Raw genomic sequence first — 12,131 nt, forward strand, 5'->3', positions numbered from 1 at the left:
ATGAGACTGAGGGAGCGGCCAGAAGGGCGGCTGTGAGAAACGAGCAGGGTTTTTGCCACATCTCACTGTCTGAAAATTTTCAACCTTATCAGGCCAGAAAATACGGATCTCCTGGGGGGGGGGGGGGTGGAGATTAACGAGAGCCTTATTAAACAGCAATTCGTCAGAGCGCTGTGTTTGGGAGATAGTGCTGGCAGCCAGTCAGCGTGCAGTCACATGAAATGAACGAAAGGAAACAAATATACAATCAGATTGCAACGTTACAGCAAGAGATTCATTTACAGATAACAAGCTGTCTTCGCCTCTCCAGATTTCTTCATAGCGCCTTCCCTTTTGAAGACAAACAGTCTGATCTTTATTATCTGATGCCAAACGATCATTCCTTTTACGCAGCATTTCCCCCGATATGAATAGGAATTATTTTCTCCCCGTGCTCAATTACCTTTTAGTAAGAGGACCATTTTAGTGTGTGTGAAATGGGCGGTGAGAGCGTTTTTATCAATGCAAAGAACTATTTAAACTCCTTTTTCCCTAATCAAGGCTCATTCGCTAGATGCTTTGTTACATGGAAGTTTGGATTCAGGAAAATGTAGGTTGCAATTTTTTTAGCCCTAGGTCTATTAAGAAGTTGCATTGGAACCCAATGGTGCTATTAACGGGTAGCCGTTTAGTTCTATAAATAGCCCCTGATCTGGGTTTAATGGACCGTTCCCCTACGGGTCCCTTCAGTGTCTGGAGCTATGGGCTTTTTCATCATCTTTTAATTTAGCACGGCAAGCAGAACTGATAAAGTAACGCACCGCTGGGTTTGTTCTGTGTTGCTAGACTACCAGGGTTATGAAGGGACATCGCAGCACCACACAATGTAGGTGTTAAATAAAATAAACTGAAAATGAACAGTCTCACCGTGTTGGATCTGAAGAAGGAAAAGGACTGTTGGGGGGAATTCAAACAAATAACCATCTGGTTTCCAAGCAAGCAAACAAACAAGGATTAAAAGGACACTGAAGGCTTACTTTTAATTTTCAGTACTATTTATTTTATTACTCTTTTCTGCTTTATACTAAAATGATACACTAGATAAAAATGATAATACAGGGTAATTCATCTAATACAGTGATTTGTTTAACTCAGCACACGTATACTTATACACACACACAATTAATCACCCAGCTCTATAGCTCAAGCACAGTAATAAAAAGTTACCCTTGGAAACTAAATAGCGTAAAATCTTAATGCTGCCAAGTACCATTTTTTAATTACAGCTATTTAGAAATATGACATTTGAATATTTACAGTTGATTCCGCTTAATTCTACACAATATTGTTTCAGAGCCTAAATATTATGGAATTACAGTTTTACAGTAAACCGGACACCAGTCGCTTCTGCCTGTCAGGCAGAACTGCTTTTTCTTGAAAACCATTAATTTTGAACGCAAACTTTAAATAAGATTCAAAACAGGGTTCAAAGCAAAAGCAAAAGCAAACACGTGAGCAATGTATCGGTCTTTAACAATGTTTTTGTATATCGTGTATTTTAATTTTTTACCAACTACTTGTCCAAGATTTATGCAGCATATCTTCCCTTAAATATGTCAGTCTGCCCTCTTAACTAATTAAAAGCCAAAGTCTGAAGGGGAAAATAGCTTTTTATAAGCAAATGTATTTTAAATGGTTTCATTAATTTTCATTGATAGCAAAGTTCGCTGGCAGTGCTCAGATTTTCGCTATGGGTATAGACCATTTATAATCTTTCATTATGACCCACAAAAATAAGTGTCTTCCCCAGACTGCTGCCATTGCTGAACGGACCCCATTCTACAAACACTTGATTTTACTCCCATTGAAATCAGTGGAACTACTCTGCTGAATAAAACTGTTCAGATGCGTCTGCGTAGTGCGATCGGGACCAGTCTGCTTTCACTGCTGATGATAATGCTCTACAAAATAGCAAACAACACGGTACGGTGGAAATTTCGAAGGCGCCTAAGTGAGTTAGACGCATAGGTCTTACTGAAAGTCAGTGAGACTTTTGCTCATGACTCATCTAGGCGCTTTTGGAATTAACACCCCTGGGAGATATTGGTTTATGATGCATCTAGTACAAATGATTTATGTGTGTATGGAGGGACTATGGTGTTGTGGTTAAAGCACTGGACTGGGAATTGGGAAATCTGGATTATATCCCTCATTCTGAAGTCTATTTGATCTGCAATGTAAGTTGTGTAAAAGACGGTTTTACGCACACTATCCATTCCCCCTTTAGAGTGCAAATGCTATTGTTTCCTATCCATTTTATTTGTTATTAAGCCTGAGATTCAGGACTCTAGTTCTGTCCCTTCTGGTACATTCTTGAGAAAAGTAGCGTTTAAAAATTCTGTCCATGCAAAACAATGAAAATAACTTGCAGTTTAATTTCTGAGTGTAGCAGTTGCTAATAAGGGCTTTCGTCTTCTCAGCTAGACGACAAATAGCATGGACAGTAATTTAGTCTCCGCTGCTTCCACTGTCTCTCCAGCATAATTCTTAATTTAAATTCATAAGTGGGATACAGATATTTTAACGTTTTGATCTATTCATGTATTTACCCTCAGGCATAGAAACAGCCTTCAAGTAAAGCCCTAGCATGGCTACTCTTTTCTGCATTCCGATGAACTAGTTAGGCGTTTATAAATCACCAGTTCCTAGAAGATGCCCAGGAAAAAAAAGTAGACGGGAAAAGAAATTGTTGTGCTGTTGTCGGCCAATCAGAAAGCAGTAGACCATTCTATTATTGGTGCGGCTTTTAACCACTTTGGTTCCCCTTATGTTATAAATTCACAAAGTTCCATTAAAATAATAGTGTGGTCGAGGAGAACTCCACAAAGTAAATATGTATACCTGTAGGCAAATAAACTTAAATCATCAACAGCCCCTATATTCAGTCCTGTGGTATCTATGCCCTCAAACCAGCCTTTTCTCTTGTAGGTTCTCAATAAGGCCAGGTGGTCATATCCCATGTGAGTCTATAAATAGGATGTAATGCTCCAACTCATAGTCCTGAGCCTGAGTCACGCAAAATACCCATTGATTTCTCTGGAAGCTTTGGATGAGCAAAAAATACAAGACGAGGCCGCCAAGTTGGCTACAAAGTTGTTATGTAAACCCACCTCGGAGCATGAGTCTCACATCTGGGGGTACAACCGTGTTCTCAGTGACTTGTAACGTTAACCAGCGCTGCGAGATTTTCTGCTAAATGGGAATCAAGACTGATAAAAGCCCTTACATTATGGTTGTGCGCGAAAGTGAACCTGTCACTTACTATTAATAGTTCAATTGCTTTGTTCCGGATTAATCTCGTTTGCCTTTATTCACTTTAGATTAATTAGATAACAACATAGACCGAGGTGCTGGGGAACTTTCTTAAATATGTCAAAGGAAATATTGTTGTCTTTTAATTTGGACAAGAACTCTGGTTCCGTCTTCTCGGTAAGGTGATACCACCACCGAGATCAATCTGAGCACTGAAACACTGCGACCATCAACGAGAGGCGACCAAGCAGTTGCCAGCTATACCAATCCCTTTAGCATCTAGACAACTTCTCCAACCATCTTAAATACAATCTTCTGCCTTCCGGGAGGTAGTTGCCATCTTGTCTGTAATTCAAGATCTGCCCCTCTGTTTAGTATTGGAAATATTTTAAATATATGTTTATTTTCACGCTATAATATTAACGCCATAGAGGGTATGCAACAGTGAGAAATCGCTGTATTTTTTTTTCAGAGCAGTTGTCCTTTTTACAGAACTTCTTGCACTGAATATTTCAACCAAATGTCTTGTCGTTTATATGGAAAATAATATGCCTCCTGAGACAGAGCATACACCCGGTATAACACATGCCTACTTTGTTATGTTACAACCTGTTTCTCTTTATTAGAGGATCATTTACTCATAAGGTTACAGCAGTTAGGTGGGTTGTTTGTTTTTTGTTTGTTGGTAAGAAATAATTTATTTTTAATACCTGAACAGCTCCTCTTACTATGCACTAGATCTGAGACACCATTATTTAACTTTTCTGAAGTTTCCGGATTGGAGGTTCATGCTCTTAAATGCATCGGGTGGGGGTGGGAGGATGAGAAATGCCAGATAGAGCAGGTAGAGGTGATCATCAAATGGTAGTCCAAAGTACAATGACTATCTGGCGCCAGCCTTGTAAACCATGGGATAGTAACCCTCAATTATGGGAGTAATCCTGTTGATTTAATTTGGCTGTTCAGGTTACTTGTGCAGTGAGGGTTTGCTGTAGTGCATCCACATTTTTGTGTTGGTGTTATGCGACAAATTCCTTCTCTATCTTTGAAACTGAAATGCACAACTTCCAAGACCATCAATTTTCAGCTAGTGGCTCAGTTTAACTGTTCCACAAGTATTACTCTGTAGCCAATTAGTTCATTGTATCATCCAGTTATTGTGTTATTAGTGTTATGGTAAACTCTGACTCATATGCTATTTCATATACATAACAAAGCAGCAGAGGTGATTTTTCACTCTGTTGAGATTGAAACTGTAGCAACAGGAGCTAAATCCATTGTGGTTTAATACAGAATCATTACATTCAATTTAAATAAAAAAGGCTACCACTCCCTCTTCTTTGTATTTTGCGCTCCAAGTATACTGAGCCAATCTGTAAAAGGAACTGCAGAGCCTGCGGATTTACTGCGCAGTAAATTATAGCAGAATCCCACCCCTATATTCAAGATGTATCTGCAATTTTCAGTTTGCAAAAGTCTAAATCATGAAGGATATTTCAATTATCAGGCCCCCGTAGCGTTTACCTATGAGAGATTAAACCTCTAGTTGGTAAACTGGTGGCTGCGAGCCCAGAGGGGTAGAAGGGGGGCCTTCCAGTCTAGAAGGCTAGCCAAGCTAAATGGACAGAACGGAACAAGGAGAACAGTTACAGTGTTGGCTTTTCCTACACGCAGTCTTTCTCCTTAACTCGTAACACAAAGTGTGGTTGGTTTTGATGGATTCAAATTTGATGGTAAAGGTTTTTTTTTCAAGTGTCAAGGATCGAGAGGCTGGTGGGTTAGTGGGAACCTTTGGATGACAGATCATTGCAGTTCTAGTTAAATGTTTACTTTATCAGTATCCCTGTCATAATGTCGAATTACCATAGAATGTGCCATTCTCAAACTAAACTATGGCACCGTTTGACGTTAAGTGGCTACAGAGGCTGAAGAGTGGATCATGTCTAAAGACGTTTCTACAAGGTCTCTAATAAAAACAACGTTGCCGGATGGGAAATAAAAATCCATTTACATGGTTAACACAAAGAGACAGGTTTAGCTGGTTTACTTTGTTTAGCTAGTGCGGATTGAATGGGAAATATAATTATTGTTTTCATTTCTACTTTATGCATGGATAATATTGTTGTTTTCTATTAGGATATTGTATGGAGCCCATCGCTGTAGTACTTGAGCTCTTGGAAATATTCTCATAATTATTATTTATATATAAACTTGTGTGTTACAACTGTATCTTCGATAATAGAAGATTTTCTGAAGCAAGAAGGAAATGATTAAAAACACAGAAATATTTTTTTACCTGAAAATCAGCATCTCCTCTCTTTTTACTGATATTAATTTATCGTCACTAATAGGGAGAGGAAGCTCGCTGAGGTTAGTGCCTCTATCTTTAGAACTGGACAGTCTCCTAGGTTACATACTTCCTTTGCGTGATGGCAACACGAGGAGGAAAACTGAAAGTTTCCCTGATTTTAATCACACATCACTGCCCTTTTCTGTCTGCTAGGCCCATAAACTTCGCCTGCAGGCTGCAATGGCATTGACTCATCCTGAACGCTCTTCCAGTGCCTGATTACTGAAGTGGAATCTGTCTGATCGACTTAATAAGAATTTACCACTGCACTAAATGACGAGAATTTGTTTTTTGCATGGCTGGGTTTCTGTAGTTGATGTCATTTGGAGCTCACCGTCCTCGAGGCAAATAATCCCCATAAATACTCTTACTCCTGACCTCATTAAGTAGATACAGAGCAAACCCCACTTTGAACTGTTGTCTCGTGAGCTGCTTTAAGCGTTTATAAACATGCTGGGAAGTGAGAATACTCTGACCTGTGGATCTTGTAATAATAATGTAGGGTTCTTGCAAAGGAACAACAGCCTGGAAGATAAGAGCCGGATTGTGAGCTCTCTCAAAGAAAGGCAATCTTCCAAGAACCTGCTGGCTTGTGAGAACAGCGAGAGGGAAGCCAGGTTCAGGCGGGCCGAGACAGACTTCTCCAATTTATTTGCTAGAGGTAAGTGCTCCTTACAACTATTGTCTGCTTAATCTCAGCAGTGTTTTTATGGTCTGTCTTTCTGGCATTGCATCTAGCTGCAGATTTTGCTTTTTAATAACTTTTTTTTCTGAGATTTTTGCTGTCAGAGTAACACCCTGTAGATGTTGTAGATAACATGTATAATATCAATATATACGTACCTATATGTATTTAAAATACTTTGGGCCAGATCCTCAGCTGGCGTAAATCGGATCAGCTCCAGAGACTTCAGTGGAGTTACACCAATTGCACCACCTAAGCATTTGCCCCACAAAAAATAATCAGTTAGACGCATTTTTTCATTGTAAATCGGCCATTGAAAACGTTACATTCTTTCCAGTACAACGTATGCTTGACAGGGGTGTGTTTGTGTCAGTCTGCTGTGATTACGTTTTGATGCATAAACTGGTATCTTCTGACAATCTGCTGGAGGCGAGAGAGGATAGGCAGAGTGCTGGTCTTATATTTTATTGCTCCATTATCCCATGAATACTTACAGTAAATCTATTTTTAATTTGGGAAGAGCGCTCATTACCAATGTGTGTTTAAAAGCTAGTTAAAACAGCATAGCTATCCGATTAGGAAGCATCGCAGTTAATATACTCCTAATGGGGTGAGGTGGGGGAGAACCAGAAGCACCTTCAGCCACAGGTTTCATTTGCCAGACAGAGCGAGTGAACTGAGACAATGTTGTGCAGGGAGCAGCGTCTAACTCTCGGGCTAGTTGCTAAGCATGTTTCCCCCTCGGAACACGATAGATTAGCTTGTAGGGTGTCATGATTTCAGTGACATGTGCTTTTTAGCATCTAGCAGGAAGCTGCTATTGAGTGCCCTCGCCGCCCGATGATGAATGGGAATGAAGCTGACAGAGCCCTGGCAGGGGATACCAGACACTGACACGCAATTCCTGTGCTGGCGGCCGCGGTGCGGCGGAGCGGGAGCCGGGGCATTCCGCTGCCTCCGGGCTGTCGTGTTGCAGGACCCTGGAAATGACGCTCCGCAGGGAGCTGGTCCATATTCTGCCTCCCGATTGCGAGGCAGGCGCTGAGTTCTTCTTGTGTCCCGCCCGCCGCAGATTTGCTGCCTGCCAAGAATGGCGAGGAGCAGACCATGCAGTTCCTGCTGGAGGTGGTTGACATTCTCCTGAACTACGTGAGGAAGACGTTCGACAGGTCCACCAAAGTCCTGGACTTCCATCACCCGCACCAGCTGCTGGAAGGGATGGAGGGCTTCAACCTAGAGCTCTCGGACAACCCCGAGTCCCTGGAGCAGATCCTGGTGGACTGCAGGGACACGCTGAAGTACGGAGTCAGGACAGGTACCGTCTCACAGACCCTGCTCTCCATAGTGGGGGGAAGGGAAAAACGCGGTAAGGGGCCGGTTTCTGCGGGCTTGGCTCAGGCCTAGGGGGCCTGTTGACTCTTATGTTGCTCCTTGTGTGGGTCATCAGAGCAGGATTGGGCCCAACGTATTAACGATACACTCCCCCGGCCTCTACCTCGCCGGAAGGGGCTCAACTTTGTAAAGGTTCATTCCAGCCCCTCTCTCTCGCGGAAAGTGACTTTGTCACCAGTGCCAGGCGCTGCTGCTCCATCCCTCACTCAAATGGGTACCATTTCCCGGGGTTGTTTGTGGAGCCCAGACACAAGTTTTTAAGACGTAATCTCTTTCACTTGATGAAATGCAAGCCGCCTGCATCTCCGGGGAGCGATGTCATTAGGCAAATGAGGGTATAAATGAGACTGAATTCGCAGTTTTTCTTCTTTATGTTCACCAGACATTTAATGAAATCCTAGGAATCGTTAATAATCAGATTTAAACTCACTACACAGGGAGTCTCTCACTTCCAGGTCATTTTGAATCCCATATCAATAAATACTTTTATCACAACTTCCCTTCTTATTCAGTGAGCTGTAGCCACAAACCCAAAATAAAGTCACTGATCGCCCGCTTGTTGTTTCGCCTGAAATGTTTTACTTTTAAGTCTGTATGGTAGGAATCTAAATTGCCAATAACTCAGCATATGGCAGTTACCCGAATAGCAGTTCAGGACCTGGAGCAATAACAGGGCAGAGCCCCTCTGCCCCATCCTCCCACCCCCACCCCTACCCCTTGCCGCTAATTCTGCTCACTCCGTGAGACCGATGGGAAAGGCTACAACTTCTGTCATAACTATTCATGATCGTCGCTCCATATGGTTTTACAATAGAAGCTCCTTGGGGGGGGGGGAGTCAGAAGGGTTTCAAATCTTCCTTCTGAAATTCTCCTGATGAGCTATTAAGAGCAATGCTTTCTAAACTACGAGCATTGCTTGCGGAACGGTTCAGCCACATGGGACTGAGGGGGGTTGTCCATCATATCTTCCTTCCTAGTACAAAACCGATAGATTTGAACTAAGCAACAAAAACTACGAAAATAACGTTTTGATCTTGTCGGCCCAGCTTGCACTGTTCTGAATTCTTCAAGAGTAGCAAGTACTGTGTTTTTGTCTTGTGCCTGTTTTAACAAGTGATAGCGTATTTCAGACTCCCAAGTCTGCCTTTTTAACCTGTGGCCAGCATGTTCTTTCAACAAAAGCAACAGTTACTGCAGTTTAATTTAATTTCCTAATTCCATGCCTGGTTGTCTGTGTTCTCTATTGTCCTGTTAGTGGGGTTATGTTGTTACGCTGTTTAGCTAGCACTTTTCTCCTGACTCTTCCTACTTGTTACCTGGGATTTTATTGGTGCTATATGCTGACAGCTATTTCTTATTAATGTTATTAAATGGCACCTGAGACGCAGATATGGTCAAATAGACTGTATTCATAGTAGCAGCAGGTTAAGGATTTTAATAACAGAAACTTAAGGCTTTGTGACGGATCCAGCAGCAGCCATTAAAGGCAATGGAAAGACTCCAATTAACTTCACTGGAGCTTGGATCGGGCACGGAGTTGTAAAGGCTTTCTTCAGGCAAAACTCCAGTTGAAGTCCATGGGATTTAGTCTGTTGTTTAAAAAAGTAATCCATCATAAGGGGGAAAAGAAAAGATACGCGCTGAAAACATCAGCAGAAGATACCCCGCTGATTTATTAAAATAGTTTCTCAAACTGTGTCAAGACAGCAAGAGAAGAATAATTGTTTTGTAAAATAAAAAGCGAATCCATTTTAATATAACTGCTATTTAACTTCTACCCAACCACTATTCAGCAGAGCATTAACTGGAAACAAATATTTACGTTCATTTGGCATACGGTTTTCTGGAGAGTGTGAAACTTCTCTGCAAAATCTGTGGGGGTTAATGTTGTTAGAAAAGATGTGGCTTGTTAATATACAACTGTAAAATCCTGGTGGGCATGTAATGTAGATATTATATGCAGCGGAGTGAAAGGAATAGCTAACCCCATGCATGAGGGGTTTGCAGGAAAAGTGTAGAATACATGAGCAATTAATTTTGTATAACTAAAATAATTAATTAGGCTATAATAATTAATGGATGTTGAGCAAGTTGCATACTGTTTAGGAATGTTGTTAACTAGTGGACAGTCCTCTCCCCCTCCCCCCCCCCCCCCATCCCCACAAATCTTACATTATTTAGAGCAGAGTTCTGGAGCCTTTTTTACTTTATTCTATTAATTATTTTACAGCACCTCACGGATCAATTGCTCATAGGTTATCCTATTTGCAAGAAAGGGATGTTAGCAATGTTCTAGACAAAATTTACTTATCTATATTAAGGATCCCGTAAAAGGAAGGATAGCCTAGGCTATTAGCCTAGGATTTGAGGGAGCAGCATTCAATTCCCCGGACCACCACAAACTTCTTGTGTGATTTTAGGCAAATCATTTTGTCTTTCTGTGTCTCAGTTCCCCAGCTGTAAAATGGGGATGGTGTGAAAATCAGTACATTAAAGATTATAGAGCCTGATCCTGGCAGTTCTGCCAGTTGATTCCAGTGGTAGAAGGATTTGGCCATTTATTACAACTGCAATGATTCTAAAGTTCTTATTTGCCTTTTCTTATTAATGGTATTTGTTGTATGTATTTGTTTATGTATACATTTCTTATTGAGGTGGGGCAATGAAAGTCGATAGTCAGTTTGTAGTCCGTGTCTGCTTCAGGTTTTCCAGAATGTTGGGGATACAAACACTACAGACTCAGAGGAATATTTATTTGTTTTAAAATTTGTTTCCACCGGAATGTTTAAAAATCCTATGGCAATACTTCTATCGCTCAATTTTTTGTAAAAACTGGTTTTTTTAAGGGGAGGTGAGGTTGTTTAGTTTGGCTTTTGTTTGTTTGTTTGTTTTCAAGCTAAATGTTGGGCCAAATTCGAGGTGCCCGTGTCCCTTTTTGATGTCCAACATTGAACCTTACCATAGTTCCCCGATGAATTGATAAATATGTGGGAGAGCTTTACATTATGCATTATATGTTCCGGGTACTCCTCGGGAGCTCAGGATTTCTGATCGGGAGAGATTACCACCTGTTAGTGTTAGGGGTGTGAACAGGCTTGGTCTAATATTTGGACTCACTCTGTCTTTGCAAAGAGAGGCCAGCTAAAATACAGCGGTCTGCCTGACTCTGAAGTAATTCACAGTTAGGGCAATACCCTCGTTTTAGTTTAGCTGAATGTTCTCTTTCAAAACTTTTCAGGGGCCCCGCCCCGATCCTGTCCCATTGAAGTCTGTGGGAATCATGCCATTCCGTGCAAGCAGGATCAGGCCCAGCGAAACTTTCCTTTATTGCAGAGACTCATGCAAGAGAAGGAAGAGCAGAGTTCTTGGCTGTTCAGGTCCGCCTGCCTACTGTTCGCGGCCCTAACCATTGCTTATCTAAAGAGACCCAGGAGTACACTCTGCATAGCTTTTCTCTATTTAAATGCAAATATGACCCAAGTCTGCTGGCCACTGGTGCTGAAATTTGTTATCCCCCTGCACTTCACCACCACCCCAATTATAGAAGTTCTAGGGGCATCTAACAGAATAAACCACAGATTCAACCTTTTCACTTTGTGAAAAGGTATTACTTGGTGCCACACATTTTGTCTTATAAAGCCAGGCTTTGGGTGACTGCTGAAATAAAAATGAACCGCCAAAGATAACAATGAAAGGCATGTGACGTGCTATATTGTTTTCAATCATCTTCCCAGGTCATCCTCGTTTTTTCAACCAGCTCTCCACTGGACTGGATATTATTGGCTTGGCTGGTGAATGGCTGACATCAACTGCAAATACTAACATGTAAGCAGTCTCCTATTTTTTGTTGTTGTTGTTGTGATTAATGATTATACAGGTTGCCAGGACTGATTTCTGCAACTCATTTATAATAAAGATGTCCCATGTAATGTATTACGTGTCCTATGCATTCTTATGTTATATAACGCAGCAATAAACTAGTGGAAACAATTATAGCTTTCAACAGATTTTAAGAGGAAATCTTGCATTACTATCACACACAAACTCAAATATCCCAGAATAAAGTGTAAGTAAACTATAGTCATTCTGATAATACAACACCAAATGATGGAACGTCTTTTGGGAGAAATTTTTGTTTATCTATCCCAATGTGTTACAACCAGAACTCTTATAATTTAGATGGTCTTTCTTTCTTTCTTTCTTTCTTTCTTTCTTTCTTTCTTTCTTTCTTTCTTTCTTTCTTTCTTTCTTTCTTTCTTTCTTTCTTTCTTTCTGCCTGAGCTAATTTGGGTCCATTCTTGTTAAGATCTGACTTTCCAATTAATAATTTTGCAATTATCCTAATGCAAACACTAAAGCATAAACTATTTATGGACCTGATTCTGCTCCTGCTCCCATTGACCTCAGTGAGAG

At 41.0% G+C, this 12,131-nt stretch overlaps 1 protein-coding gene across 1 annotated transcript in view; it reads left to right on the forward strand.

The window, feature by feature from the left end:
- The window catches only part of GAD1 (glutamate decarboxylase 1), a 36,541-nt gene that overhangs the window by 5,067 nt on the left and 19,343 nt on the right, over positions 1–12,131 (forward strand). Inside the window, exons 3-5 of the mRNA XM_065412863.1 lie at positions 6,144–6,302; positions 7,399–7,641; positions 11,453–11,543. Of these exons, the coding sequence (XP_065268935.1) occupies positions 6,144–6,302; positions 7,399–7,641; positions 11,453–11,543 (493 nt within the window). The remainder of the gene's footprint in view (positions 1–6,143; positions 6,303–7,398; positions 7,642–11,452; positions 11,544–12,131) is intronic.

This window comes from Emys orbicularis, chromosome 11 (genome assembly GCF_028017835.1).
Source record: "Emys orbicularis isolate rEmyOrb1 chromosome 11, rEmyOrb1.hap1, whole genome shotgun sequence".
Taxonomy (NCBI): domain Eukaryota; kingdom Metazoa; phylum Chordata; order Testudines; family Emydidae; genus Emys; species Emys orbicularis.